This window comes from Ictalurus punctatus, chromosome 21 (genome assembly GCF_001660625.3).
Source record: "Ictalurus punctatus breed USDA103 chromosome 21, Coco_2.0, whole genome shotgun sequence".
Classification (NCBI taxonomy): Eukaryota; Metazoa; Chordata; class Actinopteri; order Siluriformes; family Ictaluridae; genus Ictalurus; species Ictalurus punctatus.
In genome coordinates this window covers 4,107,046-4,123,718 of record NC_030436.2, presented here as the reverse complement: position 1 = coordinate 4,123,718, position 16,673 = coordinate 4,107,046, and the positions used below count along the sequence as shown (strand labels likewise).

The 16,673-nt window shown below is 38.7% G+C and overlaps 1 protein-coding gene across 6 annotated transcripts in view; it reads right to left on the bottom strand.

Moving 5' to 3' along the window:
- nisch (nischarin) overlaps window positions 1-14,946 on the bottom strand; it is a 37,301-nt gene extending 22,355 nt beyond the window's left edge. For 2 of the 6 annotated variants that reach the window (XR_008393153.1, XM_053673993.1), the window contains exons 1-12: window positions 14,681-14,945; window positions 13,291-13,374; window positions 11,700-11,882; window positions 5,307-5,355; window positions 3,924-4,087; window positions 3,500-3,595; window positions 2,891-2,986; window positions 2,644-2,796; window positions 1,547-1,615; window positions 1,265-1,450; window positions 1,038-1,166; window positions 553-666 (exon numbers count right to left, since the gene is read on the bottom strand). Coding sequence is in view for 5 of the 6 variants with exons in the window: in XM_053673993.1 (XP_053529968.1) it covers window positions 553-666; window positions 1,038-1,166; window positions 1,265-1,450; window positions 1,547-1,615; window positions 2,644-2,796; window positions 2,891-2,986; window positions 3,500-3,595; window positions 3,924-4,087; window positions 5,307-5,355; window positions 11,700-11,882; window positions 13,291-13,374; window positions 14,681-14,761 (1,404 nt within the window). In the remaining variant the exon portion in view is untranslated. Of the gene's footprint in view, window positions 1-552; window positions 667-1,037; window positions 1,167-1,264; window positions 1,451-1,546; window positions 1,616-2,643; window positions 2,797-2,890; window positions 2,987-3,499; window positions 3,596-3,923; window positions 4,088-5,306; window positions 5,356-11,699; window positions 11,883-13,290; window positions 13,375-14,680 lie in introns of all 6 variants that reach the window. The other 4 variants (XM_053673991.1, XM_053673992.1, XM_017450564.3 and 1 more) reach the window with 2 other exon arrangements.
- Window positions 14,947-16,673: the final 1,727 nt, after the last annotated feature.

The window sequence follows — 16,673 nt, the reverse complement described above, 5'->3', positions numbered from 1 at the left end:
ATATAGTAAGAAAAGCACGCAGACGACACTTTTTTTTCCCAATGAAGTGCTAGTTTAAAGTACTTCATTGAAGAAGTAGGTCTTTAGTCGCCATTGCCTCTGTTTGAACATATAGGGGAAGTGCATTTCACCACCTAGTCTCCAGAACAAAGAAGAATCTTGATGCATGCTTTGTTTGTACCCTGAAAGATGGTGGGAGCAGTCAAGCAGTGCTAGAAGATCAAAGGGCTGTAATAAGTGCTTTAAGGTAAGTGGGTGCTGGTCCGCTTAGGGCTTTGTAGGCAAGCATCAGTGTTTTAAAAGCTGATGCGAGAAGCTACAGGAAGCCAGTGGAGGAAGTGTTGCAATGAGGTGGTATAGGAGCACTAAGAAAGGTTGAAAACAGAATACGCATTACAGCTGTGAAAGAGGAACTACAGGGTCATGTTTAGGTCATTAATGACCTACAAGTGGAAGCAGATACCAAGTTTGCTCTCCAGAGGAACATTTTCTGAAAAACTGTGATTTTCTGTATTAAAGCGACAAAGAATATGCCATGAAAATAGCCCATACCTTTTTTTCAGTGTTTGCCATTCTGTCTTTCGCTTCTTTGGCTTTCTGAATGGCTTTCAGCACTTCGACAGTGTCCAACTCCTTCTCGGTGGTTACTGTGCCGTCTAAACAAACCTTCAATAACACACAGATATTCATCTACTTCATCACTATAACACTCCTTGTAATTCATTTTCAAATGAAAATGCGAACAGACAAATTAGACATGTAATGATAACCTTACTATACTACTACTACCACCATTATACTATAGATGGGAGACAAATTAAAGAGCTGTTCTGTTATGTTGGGTGTTATTTTGCTGGCATGGTTTGGGTCCACTTAGGCTCTAAGCAGGGGGAAGGTCAAATCTTTACAGAGTTCTTCTGACTTGTCATCTTTATTGTATGGTGAAACATTTCTATATCAATAATGAAATACTGAAAACATGATAAGAAAATAAGAGTAAATTTCTCATGGATAAAGCCATAGTCAGTAAGCCATACCTCGGATGCTCGGTCGCAGAACTGTGCCAGAACTTTAGTTCTGTAGTCAGGAATGATGCACATGGGGTTGGTGGCAAGGGAGAGTTTTTCCAAACAGGGCAACATTCCAATGTACTTTATTTCATCCAACTGCAGAAAATGATGTTTAACAGGTAAATCTTATTAAACAGATTATTTCTGCAAAATGCATCGCAGCCATCTGTGGTAAACAACAAACTTCACAATACCTGTGCTAATCTGTTACCGCTCAAGTCCAGGTTCACAAGAGAATAAAGTTTACTGAGACCAGAAAGGGTTTCAAGCTGATTCCCCGCCAAATTCAGGGTCTTGATGTTGCCCAGTTTAGTGTGAACACCTTCAAGGACTGTAAGCTTGTTATAGGACAGGTCCAAGTGCACTAGATTGTATAGATACTGCAAATATAAATGAAAAACACCAGCGAGAGATTGACAAAAGTAGTTCAATATTATAGACATGAAGAAAATCAACATTACACTTTTTCAGCTTACCTGGAGATTTTCCACCAATGACAGGAAATTGTGTCCAAGATCAAGGAATTCGACTGCAGGAATCAATTTCTAAAATGACAAGGGCAAGCATTTCAAAAGATGAGCCTCCTCGTCATTACCCGCAGAAGAGGTGTGGCCTGTGTGTTTGAGAAGTATGTATGGCTTTTGTAAGGGTCATTCCTAGTAAAGGAGGAATGGCCTCTGTGCTAGTCAATCCCAGTAAAAGAGGCGGGGCCTAAGTGTCTGTTAGTCTCAGTGGAGAAGGTGTGGTCTATGTGCTCATCAATTTTGGTAAAGGAGGCATGGCCTCTGTGCCTGTCAGTCAAGGTGAAGGAGGCGTGGCCACTGTGCCAGTCAGTCGCAGCGAAGGAGGCTTGTCCTATGTGCTCATCAGTAACAGTGAAGGAGGCGTGGTCTGTGTAGTCAGTCACAGTGAAGGAGGCGTGGTCTATGTGCTCAGTCAGTCACAATGAAGGAGGCGTGGTCTATGTAGACAGTCACAGTGAAGGAGGCGTGGTCTATGTGCTCAATCAGTCATAGTGAAGGAGGCGTGGTCTATGTGCTCAGTCACAGTGAAGGAGGCGTGGTCTATGTGCTCAGTCAGTCACAGTGAAGGAGGCGTGGTCTATGTAGTCAGTCACAGTGAAGGAGGCGTGGTCTATGTAGTCAGTCACAGTGAAGGAGGCGTGGTCTATGTAGACAGTCACAGTGAAGGAGGTGTGGTCTATGTGCTCAGTCAGTCATAGTGAAGGAGGCGTGGTCTATGTGCTCAGTCAGTCACAGTGAAGGAGGCGTGGTCTATGTGCTCAGTCAGTGACAGTGAAAGAAGCGTGGTCTGTGTGTTCATCAGTCCAAGTAAAGGAGGTGTGGCCTCTGTCAATGTCAATCTTAGCAAAGGAGGCATCAAGGGTACAAAAAAAAAAACAGGATTAAAAACAAACTGTTTGTGATACTGTGTGTATTGAATCGTCGGCTGCTTTAAATCAGCCAACAATTATAAAATGGATCTTCAATCACCTGTCATTATGATCATATGGTTTTAGAAGAAGAGAAAGAAATCCCTAGCAGCTACAGAATTTAAGGCAACGTTGTCTCACCACAGACTCGTCAATGCAGTAGATATTATTGTGGCTCATGTCCAGGGTGGTCAGTATCTTCCAGGTTGGAATGATTGCAGTTACTGCACAGTCGATGTCCACGCCTTCAGGTTCCCACTTGGCAAACTCGGCAGCTTCGGGAACTAAAATTTCCTACAGAGCAAAGTCACCCAAACTCACTTCAGAATCAATACAGCAGCTGGAATGTTAAATTGGTTTAAGTGGTTTACTCAGCTCAGATCCAAACCTTCATGGACGCAGCTGAACGATGAATACTGAGTGTAACCAGAGTGGGCTTCAATGCAGGAAGTCCCCGTATTTGTCCTGAACTGCAATCATTTATCTGGAAAAAAAAAATAATAATAAAAAGTTAAAGGTGTTTAGGAGCACACTGTTAGGAATTAACATGATTTAACTTTATACATATGTATCAAACATACCAAGTAACTTCTAGTGGTGATCTCATAATAAATATATAATGTGGTTTAGCTTTTTAGATTTCTGTCATTTAAACAAACCATTAAGAATATGGTTAAGCTAACCGCTAGCTATAATATCTGATTTAGTGCTGTTTGTTCCTGTAGAAACAATTAATAAGTCCAAGGGTTTAAATGTATAAGATGTATCGGGGAAAAAAAAAAAACAACAACAACAAAAAAAAACTTTAGAACATCCAAAAATATTGTTATAATCAGATTGCAATCTGCATAGAAATCTGGTTTGAATTGGAATGATTGGAAAAATGTCTTTTCTGGCTGGTCAGACTGCAGAGAATACATCCTGCTCAAATTAATACGCCAAAAGATTTGAGGATTTACAACAACTGATAGCTGGCCACAAAGGAAATGTCTCTTACCTCAATCTGGAGCACGGATTTAAAGACGGAAAGGTCAAACGGTAGACTGTGCTCCGCAATATTGCTGGTACCCACAACTCCTATCGTCCCAGGGATCTGTGCATGCACATACACAATACATAATGTTAATACCAGTCCACTTAACCGATCATCCGTCATATCTGTATCTAACGGCTGTCTTTCCCTAGCCAGACCAACCTGGCACCAAATCAAACATGTGCCATCATGGGTGTGGGTTTCCAGTGAAAAATGGAAGCAAATAATGGAGAATGGCATTCTACTTAAAAGAGTAACAATGGATGTCACTTCTACCAATGGACACCAAAAAGAAGCCTAAACTTCACTACATAAAATTCTATAAACCGGATGAATGACGCATGGAATCGGCAACGACCTCACAATTGGCAAAGCAAATCTAGTGCACCTTGAGATATTTGAGTCTGCAGGCAAAGTCCAGTATATGGCCAAGATCTGCCTTGGCATCTCCATTGGAGCAGTTGGGTTTGGCCAGCTTCAGCTGCTGGGTGATGGCATAGAGCTGCAGTGGCCTCAGGAGGAAAACCTCACCAGCAACTAACAGCTGCTCACCTGAGGAAAGATGAAAGCATAGATTATAACACAAACTGAAAAGACACAGAAAAAAAACCTGTGGTGTTTATGATTTATGATCAATGAAGAAAAAAAAGACAGTTAGCAGTGTTACAATATCACTTCTATTATTTAAATTCACTATGCATGGATTGCAGTCAGTGTTCCTGCAAGTGAAATATACAATACTGCTGTTGAGTCAATGTAAAGGATGTATACTGTACCACACAAGAGATAAAGGTTGCTTCTTTGGTGCAAGTTGCATTACTGGTGTTTCTGTTCACAAGCGTCATGACATAATTATTTCTGATTAATCTAACTGAGTCGGAGTTTCAGGACAGGAGTTCAATCAGAACTGACTGTCAGCACAGTTGTGTATATTGTACCATACAAGAGTTAAAGGTCGCGTCTGTTGTGCAAGTTAATCGTGTTTCTGTTCACAAGTGTAATTGTTGCTGAAGTATGTAAACTTTATGCTTTTAATGCATGTGTAATAAAAATAAACGATACGATCAAGGCACCAAAAAAAAAAAAAAAAAAGTCCATCCATCCATGTTTGGAGGGGGCGTTATGAGGATGACGGGACTTCCTGGCAATCTATTGCAAGGCGCAATCACACACACACACACACACACACACACACACACACACACACCTTCACACACTACGAACTATTTAGACACGCCAATCTGCCTACAGTGCATGTCTTTGGACTGCGGGAGGAAACCGAGTACCTGGAGGAAACCCCTGAAGCACGGGAAGAACGTGCAAATTCAGCGCACACAGGGCGGAGGTGGGAATCAAACCCCCCCAACTCTGGAGGTGCGAGGCAAATGTGCTAACCACCGTGCCGTATACCAAAAAAATCTTTAGTGCAGTTTTAATTAACTGAAAGATTTGCTGCAGTGAAGCCTAATGGCAGCTGGCATATCATCTTTCATGCATGTCTGAATAAATTTGGGGATTTCTGCTCACCATGTAAACCATTTTCATTTTTATGCTCGATGACTACTGAAATGTATGATTGGAGTAAACCGGTCGATCAGAAGCCTGTCCATATTTTCAAACGTTTGATTTTTACAAGAGTGTACTGTCCATTGATGTAATTCGAGGACTAAAGCAAGCAACAGCCAAGAACACGGTGATGATAAAGGAAAACAAGTCACAGTTATGTGATGCACACCCAAATTTCTCAAAATATATGAGCATAAAATCATACCTGTGTGGTACAGGTCTTCTGCGAGGGTAGCAGCGATGCCATTGATTTCCTGAAAACAAGGAAAAGCAATCACTTGTTAATATTTTATTTAGATAAAATCATAAAACCACATCATATATTTGAGTGATTTGCTGATCTCATCAATTTGATAAAATATTTGGGGGGGGGTTCCCAGGTATGAAAGATGTTATGTGGAAAGCACCTGGGTTTCACTGATATTCTGTTTGATTCATTTGATATTACAGAACTTTAACCACATGGACTAAATTATGTTATCACAGTACAGAGCTTTACATGTTGTCGAGTCAGGCACTAAAATAAAATGATAATAAATTCATTCTCTAGCAGCAGGTAATAAAGTGAGACATTTCGAGTGAACGATTCACAGTTTCCCACCAAACAGTGTGAGCTGTGAGTGTTAATAAACAGATGCACTCAAAACAGAACTGTGAAATATTTCATCACTGGTAGTAGAGGTCTAAAACGTCTGATTGGTTTTAAACAATATTTATTAATAATTAATATACATTAGTAGTTTTATATATTTACATTTTCATGGTACAGTCAGTAATGTTCAGCAGTAAAGTTCAGCAATATTTTACTTTGAGTGCAATGTTTTCATTCAGTATCACTTTTAAAAACTCGGTTGATTAATCCGTTATCGACAGGTACTGCCCGACTTAGTTATCGGTAAAATCCAGTATCCGTCGACCTTTCATTGGTAGCACGTGAAAGTTCTTTCTATCTACATCATAAACTCACTACAAGTGCACTGATTACCAGCATTCAGATTAACTGGATGTAAATGTGTTATGCGTCATGGGTACTGTTACACGTTTACTCAGTTTTTGGCTGCTTAAAGTTCCTTAAAAATATTGTACACCAAAATTTATAGTATTAGAAGTAATTTACAATATTATAATAAATATTTCAATATAAACATATTTCAGGGTGGATTTGTCCTTTAAAAGGTACAATAGATAATTAGTCTGGCAGACTAATTATCTATTAGACACATCCAAACCAAGGACATGACTTTATAGCCCATTGTTTTTATTTTATATTATGGAATTGGAGGCCACTGCTCATGAAGAATGGGCTAAGATTCCTCAGGAACACTGACAGAAGCTTGTGTCTGGCTATGCATCTCGTTTGCGGCAAGTCATAACAGCAAAAGGATGCTCTACTAAGTACTAAAGATGCTTGCCATTGAGGGGTTGAATAATTTTGAGACTGGAGAAATCATAATAAGTTGTATCTTCAGTTGAATTTGGGGAAACCACGAAGCATTCGTTGCTTTTGTTTGATTTGTTCATCGCAAGCTGAAAGTTTTGACAATAAAACTGATTTGCAATGGGGGTTGAATAATTTTGATTGCAACTTTGCAACTGCGGGTACTTTCTAACTTCCTCGCACCATCCACTGTTGTTCTACCTTGCACTCATTTCCGATTCTTCTGTTTTTTTTTTCTTCGGCTACCTTGAGAATCAACGACCCTGGGTCATTGTTGCCAAGTTTGTGGGACAACTACACAGTGCAAAAGAATTAAATGTGCATGTGCGACCTGCACGTACAAAATACACGCGGTTAGAAAAATCTGCTAGTGCACATACTGTACACTGTTCTTAGCATATACGTAAAAAGTGACGTATACTTTGGGCTTAATAGACTGATTAATATTTGTTACCAGCAATTTTTGTTTATTAATCTCAATAAATACAATTGTTTTCCTAAAATAGAGGATTTTCACACATTAATGTGTCATAACATGCAGTTTTGTGATTAGATTTACAACCAACCAACAGACTGTCTGCTGCTTTACATGTAGCTAGTTACTATTATTAACATTATCTATAAATATCTTACCTAAATGGCACTCCTGAAAAAAAAATTATGCAAAACCGTTCCATGGAAATGATTAATTTATTTATATTTTAAAAAATTATGTGATGTGAAATATAAAAGATGTGAGCACGCTTTCTGTATTCCACTTGCGTCTATATTTAATTGCTCTAATGGATTTTAAAGGAAATGGCAGCATTTATGTGTCGAATTGAGAGAGGGCCTCTCCCACACAGAACAGGGGGATCAACAGAGCTGGATTCCTTTTCTGCATGTCATGAGTTAGGCTGAGGATGGAGTTAGGCTGAAGGGAATTCTTATTTCACTCTAAAATCATACACAATTACTGCTAATATTTATAATACAGTCTTGTGGAAAAAATAAGTACACCCCATGGATATGGTTGGCTTTTGTTTTTTTTGTTTGTTTGTTTTTTTACACATATGGACAAGCAGACATTTGATCATCTTTGAAACAATGTCGATTAATAAAGGTGATATACTTGAACAAAACCAGAGGGAAAATGAGCTTTTTCAATCATTTATCCAACAGAACTATCAATCATGATGCCTGTCCACCAGACCTGCTGGAATATTTGAACACTCTTCCATGCAATATTCTTTCAGTTGCAAGATGCTTGAGGGTTTTCCTGCATGTCCTTTCCATTTCAAATCCCCCCACAACATTTCAATGGGATTCAAATCCGGGTTTTGACTAGGCCATAAGTCCATAACTCTCCATTTCTTCTTTTTGAGCCGTTCCTTGGTTGATTTGCTCGTGTGCTTAGGATCATTATCCTGTTGAAAGGTCCACTTTAGGTTCAACTTCTACTTTTGGAAATATGGCCTCACATTATCTTCAAGCGCTCCTTGATATGATGCAGGATTCATAGTTGAATCAATGAATGCAAGCTGTCCACTCCCTGATGCAGAAAAACAAACCCCAAACCATACAATTTCCCCCACCGTGCTACTGTGGCCAGAATACATTATTCCAAAAGCCCTGGTCTTTGCCTATATGCTCATTGGCAAACAGTAGTCTTGCAACGGTTTTTCCTGGCACGCCTCCCATGCAGGTCAAATTTGTGCAGTCTTTCTGATTGTAGAAGTGTGCACTTTGACACCAACAGCTGCAAGACTTACTAGCAGATCCTGTGATGAAATTTTGGGGTTCTTGGAGACTTCTTTTTGCATCAGACGGTCTGCTCTTGGGCTGAATTTGCTAGGACGGCCAGTCGTTTGAAATCTGCGCCATTGGTAGATTATTTTCATATAGTGAAATGATGCATTTCAAATAATTTGGAGATCTTTTTAAATCCCTTGCCAGACTCATAGGCATCCACAACCTTTTTTTTTTGAAGGCCTTACAGAACTCTTTAGATTTTGGCATGATGACACCACACACCTCAATAACAAAGGGAACACCAGACTCTAGATATGAGAGGAGTATAAATAAGACAAGTTCCATCTGCACTCCCGAAGCAGGTTCTAATCACCGTCACCCAATCATCAAACACCTGACTCGAATTTTATGTATTTGAAGGTGTGATAAAAGTATGGGGTGTACTTACTTTTTCCACGTGACTGATCAGTTTTCTGAGTAATCGTGAAAATTACTACAAAATGTCAATGAAAATGTTGTGTGTGTCATTTGATAGAGTGTATCACCTTCAAATATTGATCAAATATTTGCCAGTCCAAATATGTCAAAAACATAAAGCTATTAAGGCATCGCAACTCCAAAGTTGAGAACCTAAATGGATACTTTTGTTTTTGTTATTCTGGAATACACTTAGAGTGCAAATACCCAATGCAAATTCACACACAATGTCTTCTGTACTTGTACAGACTAAGAAATGCATATACTGTACACAAAGGTTAAATAAATAAATCAAGTTATAGATATAAATGCTGCCCAAAAATGTTCCTGTGCAAGTTGCACCTGGTGTCATTATAAAAGACGTTGCCATTGATAAAGTTTTCACGCAACAAGTAGCAATCATGATGAAGGTGAAGGAGCTTTCTAAAGTTCTCAGGGACAACGATATTAAACAACAACACTCAAGTGGAAAAAACTACAGAGCCATGGCAAAGACCTTAAACATTCCTGTCGGTACAAGCGGTTTGATATCGTGTAGGTGGAAAGCTCGCTGAACCACAACTAATTATGCCTGGACATGTGCGCCATGCAAGATTTCACAATGCATTCTCAGACTAATGATAAGGAAGTTAAGAGAGAAGCCAGCAGTCAGTCCAAAAGAGTTGTAGGATGACCTGAAAGCAGCAGGAACAATAGTTACACAGAGAATAATAAGCAATAAACTGCACACAATCATCTCCATTCCTACACAGCACACACACAAACCTCCTACTTAGTTGTTGTTTTGGTTTTTTTAAGCAGAGATCCATGTCTAAAAGCATTGACACGTATCGGAACGTTATTGGGGGTCTTATATACTAATTAAATACTAAATATGGAACAATATACTCTAGTCAGCAGAAACAATAATATAATTTTTTTCAATAATTCAGCTTGTCATATTTCGAGAAAGGAGGATTGCACGCATGATCTCAAAAACATCAGACCCACAGTGAAGTGTGGAGGATCATGATATGGGGCTGTTTCTCTGCAAACAGTACTGGGGCATTACACATCATGGAAGGAAACATGAATAGGGTGATGTATCGGGACATGATAGAGGAGAATTTAATCTCATCAGCCAAGCAACTGAATCTTGCGAGAAGATGGACGTTTCAACGAGACAACGAGCTCAAACATACTGCCAGAATACCGCAAGATGACCTCCTGACTTCAATCACATTGAAAACTGTGCTTCTTGAAGCTGTAAGTGCCAACAACAGCTTTGCTATAAATTTCTAATGTTGGTTATTTGTGGCGACTAAATACTGTTTTGCCCTACCAATAAGTTTTTAAAATATATATCTTCGTTTATGCTTGTGTACTTTGTCAGTCATAATTAAGTACAAAGCCAAGAGAGTATTACATTAACAACCAGTCTGGGGAAGACAAACCTAGTTACTCAACCTGCAGGATCACACGCTTCTGATTTCACGTTTCATGAAGTGCTCACTAAGGGTACACACCAGCCAACTAAACACACAGCGGTGCAAAATCACCGGTGTGATTTACACAGTGGGGGACAGGACTAAAATGATCAAAGCACTGCAGAGTTTATCAAAGAAAAAAGAAAAACAGCAAGTAATTTGGACCATAATTTTGTCAGGAGATAAGGGAGAAAAAACACAGACATAACCAAGCCAAAGAGAAATAAAATCATTCACAAGCACCTGTAAATATTGGAATTATCCCAGACACCCATGAGAATCCTGCCTGAATAAAGCTTTAGTTTATTCTTTATTCCTATTTCACTTTCATACCACAGGTTACCACATGACGCAGCCGTGTGATCTCTACAGTCTGGAAAGGACAGTTTCACACATCTCACATCAATAACGCTCGGGGTTTTTTCCCCCAATAATGTATAAACGAAAACACCTTTTTTTTTTTTTAACACTATATACACTTGTGTATTTCTACTCTCTGTAAATATTAAACACACATTTAATATTACACAAGGGTTTTTAAAAATGCATTTTTTCACACATTTGAAAAAAAAAATGGCTCAAATAAATTATATACCTATATAAAACTTCAGATGCCAACAAAGCATATTTAACACACACACACACACACATATATAAGTCAAAAGAAAAGTAATACCACAGTCTGGATCTCTTTTCAATCTTTCTAATTCTGCCCCACCTTTAGTTAGTGTGGGCGTGGAGTTTGGCCTGTGTTAGAAATGCTGAGTAGGGAGGAATGCTGCATCTGATCTGTTACCGTGTCCACAGGTCAACAGTATTCAACCGAGCAGCGTCAACAACGGTTAAAGTGTCAACAACGATAAAATACACAGATGCTGAACAGCAACCTCATTTTCTATGCCAAAAATCACACACATTAAAGAACGAATGTATTATTTGTACATAATTATTTCTTTATCATTGTGGCTGTGGAATATAATCCATACTACTACTATCGCAGTGTTATTAGAAATCGGGATGGTTTTACGCTTAACTGAGATTAATCTCGGAGGACTTTGTGCTTTCTGGTTTCTCTGTAAGCTGCTGTGCTTTTTTTGTCATGTTAACTTCAAGAGAGGACAGTGAAGGCTGATGTAGAATATAATCTATAACAGGAGCTAATTTGTCTCATGGATGTTCCACAACATTAAATGTTGTATAAAATAAAATGGACAAAACATACGATCAGTCATTGCGCTTCACATCGCCCCATCGTTGCTTATTTTATCGTTGCTGAGTGTTTGATTGCTCTTATAGTACAGCAATTTACTTATAATTATTCCTTATTATTACTTTTCTTCAATACAAGACATGACACAATATTCGCAAGGACAATGTTAACGATCCTTCTATGTTTAGACTCACTTGTCAGTCGCTTTTTATATAAACAGCTGGCCCCATTCGCACACCAGACAAAACACCATGAAAGAGACATAGAAACACTTACATATAACTGGAAGTGTAGAAAGATGGATAAAACCTTTGGTACAGCCACAGGGAATCGGTTGAGCAAAGTTTGCAGATACACCTCCAGCTCCTTCTGCCTCTTTTCCACAAGAGTTTTGGAATTTTTACCAATTATCTTCTTAGGAGGCAGCAGATGTTTATCAATCTTCTTCTCTGAAGTGAGCTGAAAGACACGTAAACCATACAATACCTCAAATACTGCAAACCATCATGATACAAATGAACGAAGGCCACATTTGTCAATCATTTAGTAAAATTGTGTAAATGTTTTCATTCAGGTTTTAGTAATGCTGGTTTCCTGAATACTCATGTGCTTGTAAGTGTAACTGAAATAACTAAGCTAGTTAAACTTGACAATGTAATCTGTCTTTTTTTTTATGCAGTATTGTGAAGCTTATATTCAGTGTTCAAATTAGTGACTCATATGCATCAACGCAAAATACTTTGCAAAGTATGCATATTGCAATGCAAAGATTTACAAATAAATTCATTTGTACCCAGTATGTTAATAAGGGCTCAGTTAGTATAAACCAGAGGCTTTCAACCTTTTGTAATTAAAGCCCCCCCCCCCCCCCCCCCCCATCATGTCGCATGCACCCCCATATTGGAGCAAACCGGGTATAATGATTATCTATTCTATACAAAACTTTTCTATCTACACACACAATTAGGTATATATATATATATATATATATACACACACACACATACATACATACATACATACATACATACATATATATACATACATACATATATATATATACATACATATATACATACATATATATATATACACATACATACATACATACATACACACACACATATATATATATATATATATATATATATATATATATATATATATATATATATATATATATATATATATATATATATATATATATAACTTTTATAAAACTCTGTATGGAACATGAATGACCAAAAATGTTTCTGAACACTATAATTACTTGAACAAGAGAATTAGGCTGTAATAACGTGGACTATTTTACATGTAAAACATGTTGCATTCCATTCGTCTTGCATTCTACAAACATTCGCACACGAATGATGTAAACTGGGACTAAGGGTGTGTCTTGTCATCCATGACATTGTTAAATCTCCGGCTCTCAGACTCTCACTGAACAGAGCAGACGCAGAGAGAGGTGTGAGTGCAGCGCGAAAGCAAGACCTCGCGCTTGCAGGACAGTACTGCCCACATTTGGAAAGTCGCTGAGGTTTGTCCGAAAAGTCTCTAGATTTGTCACTAGGCACTTTTTTGAGGGGCAAAAAAGTTGCTAAAGGGATCTGAAAAGTCACTAAGTTGTCAACACCCGTCTGCTAGATAAACAGCAGGCTAAGCTCCACTTCTTCCCAGCAAAAAGAAAACACAGAAGGATTTTTCATTTACGCACATTTTATTTGAAAAGCAATAAAATACACCCGAGAACCCAAATGATACCCTCCTGTCTGTGTAAACCCCCCCCCCCCCCCCCCCCCCCCCATCTCTCTGCACCCCCAGGGTGAGAACCACTGCTATAAACCGTATATACACGATTGAAACGTACCTTTTCATGCAGTTCATAGAAGTCACTGTAGCGATGCTTTACAGTCCACCGGTGTTCCCCAACCTTCACCTCAATTATGTAAACCTAAACAGAGTAAAAACAGGAAGAATTCATGTTAGCAAGTTCAAAACACCCTGCTCTATTTTCAGTCTGACATTACCATCCCCAAAGTGAAGCCTGGTAGTGGGAGCATCATGCAGTAGGGATGCTTTTCATCAGCTATATACTTGATTATTCTGTATTTTGGACACCTAACTAGAGCATGACAACAGGGATTTGAGCTTACTAATAAATAAGTGCTTAGATAAGCTCAAATGCTACAATATTTAGGCCATGTTGTAACTGAGTTTTAATTGAAAAACACTAACACTTTCTTCTTTGTTTGAACCCAGAGACCTGGGGTGTGCTAACTGAAAGATTCAGATATAATCATTTCCTCTGGAACATTCTTTCAAAGTTTAATACCAGAGCGTAAAGGAAACATCTGAAACCCTTCTCATCTTCACAAAGATTTCTGATATTGTCATTCTGTGTAACACAAAAAAGCATATGGCACTGTGAGTTAGCTAATGTTGATTTATCATGTTTGTACTAGGGGGTTAATGCGTTGTCAACCATTTTATAAAACAGTACAAGATTAAAAATGTTACTGCACTCGAACCACGTTCACTTTCGCAAAGCAACGTCTCTTTAAAACCTACAGAAAACAATAAAACTACTATTGCAACAGGACTGCTCTGTTGAAGGCGCGAGATGAACTGACCTGGCGTTAGCTAGCTGTCTAAATTAGCTACAGAGCTAGCATAAATCGGCTAGTAAACCAGACAGCAGGGTCTGAACGTCCAGTAACAGTGGATTTTAAGTTAACTTCAAATAGACAGACGACTAATGTTTATTATTATAGATATCCCGATAATAAAGAGAGCAAACAGAACCTGAATATTAGCGATATTTTATTTCGCAGTGCTTCTCTTGCTAGCTCAAGGGTTTTGCAAACTAGCTGTCAACTTCACAACACATACCCAGGCTTGTTAGCATGATAGCTAACTAGCCCGCGCGATTCTATCTGTATGTTATATAAGACATAACGCTGATCAATAATATCCAGCAGTCCTCGCAGTAATTTCTCTCGACTTTGATGTAAACACTGGCTCAATCCCAAACAGCTCATCACTCACTATTTCAGTGCACTACCAAGGGGTGTGAAATAATTGATTCTATAGACTATCTAGTGCACTATATTTCCAGTAGAGAGGTATTTAGGATACGGTCAGTACGATAAGTGTCCCAAGATAAACTGGATAACGTATTATTAAAAGATATGTCTACGCGCAGTCTCAGTAGAGTTTAACTACCTTTATAGGATGCTGCTAAATATTAAATAACTTACCGTGTAGTTCTCCACTAGTTCCGATCCAACGATACAAACACTTCTTTCTGTGTTTTGCTCCGTAAACGCCGCACAGTCCATTTTCACCAGGTTAAAAAAACTGCGCTACACCATTATAGAAAACCTGGAGAACGACAATATACGTCTAATGCATACACGGGTCATGAGATCTGCAGAGAAAACATTCAGTCCCTTCCATTTCTGCTGTGATTCGAGGAGATAACAGATCATTTTCCATCTTCTCTTGTAGTTTAGGGTCTAAAAAAATGATACGCAACAGCGCCGACTGGTGTACTGGAGTGTAGCAGCTCCACCTAGACCAAAGTCTGTAAGATATATTGAACTTCCTCAAGCTGTTGACACAACTTTTAAAGCACACAATCGTCTAGAATGCATCTGGATGCTTCAATTAAGAGGCCAAAACCTGTTCTGGCATGATCATGGCCCTGTGCACAAAGCAAGCTCCATGACATGGTGTGTCAAGGTTGGCGTTGAAGAACTCGAGTGTGCTGCCCTGACCTCAACCCCGCTGAACACCTTTGGGATGAACTGCACCCCAGGCCTCCTCAGCAGACATCAGTGTCTGACCTCATTAACGCTCTCGTGTCTGAATGAGCAAATCCCCACAGCCATGCTCCATCTAATGGAAAGCCTTCCCAGAAGAGTGGAGGTTATTATAACAGCAAAGGGGAACTAAATCTGGACTGGGATGTTCAGCAATCACATGCAGGTGTAATCGGTCCACTTAGTTTTAGCAATAATGAATAAGTGTCCCAAAAGTCTCCATACATAAGGGACTATGTTTGCCAGCACCACGTCGGTTGTGCCGTTGTCAGTGGATATTAGTGGACGTCCACTTCTCGGTTAGCCCCCAACACTACCAGTCTTTTGTTAATAAGCATGGGAACAGTATTGTGTGTGATGTGCTTGCCATGTTTCCTGTTAAAGTCCATCACAAACTTGCGACAGCTTCCCAATCCTGCAATTAGAATGGTTTCATTAGGTTCTTCTATTGCTAAACGCATTGTTAAAGGCTATCTGAAAAATATATATATGTATGTAATATAATCTAAGTATGCTAAATAATCTAAAAGGTTATCACTTCCTCTATGTATGGAGACATTCGGGACACCCTGCATAATAGAATAAAACAGAGCCCTGCCACCTCATAGCTGCAGGGTCCCCATTTCAATCCTCTGGTTCTCTGATTTCCTCCCACATCCCAAAAACATGACAGTAAGTGGCTTGGCTAAGATAAATATGCCCCTTGGTGTGAAGTGTATGGTGTCCTGCAATGGACTGACATCCCATCCAGGGTATATTCCTGCCTCACGCCCAGTGTTCCCAGCATAAACTCTGGATCCACCACAACCCTGACCAGAATAAAGCAGTTATTAAAAGAATATACTTGCCATGACAATTAATTTTAATTTGTATACTCCCAGTAGTATTGATAGTTTTCAGACACAGAGGTCCAGCCGCGTATAAGAGGTGTTCACGTACAGATGAAAGTGCAATAGTGCAGTGCAATAAATAAGTAATAGTAACACAAATGTTTTTCAAAAGATCTAAAAATATTTTTAAATATATAATTTTAAAAAATGCATTCATGTATAAATCAATATAAATCCATGCCTGAAACATCATTCTATATTAGTCATCCTTTACTGATTATTTAAAAAAATGGACATTTTAGTTGCGTCCCATCACTTTTATTCTACCCCGTTACCTGAACACTTTCAACCCTATCAAATCACGTGTTCAACAGGAAGTTGCATCATCCAAATCGTGGCAAGGAAGAAAAAAAATTCTCACTTTAAGAAATACGTTATTTCTTATTTCTTTATTTTCACTGTTATTGTGATCATAATTGATGAGGTGGAAAGTACAACCATGTTGCCCAAATTATAGACTGAAAGTAAATTATTAATAAGAAACTATTTGAAATAAACCAATAGAATGTCTTTAATGCTCTCATCTCATTAGCGCGGAT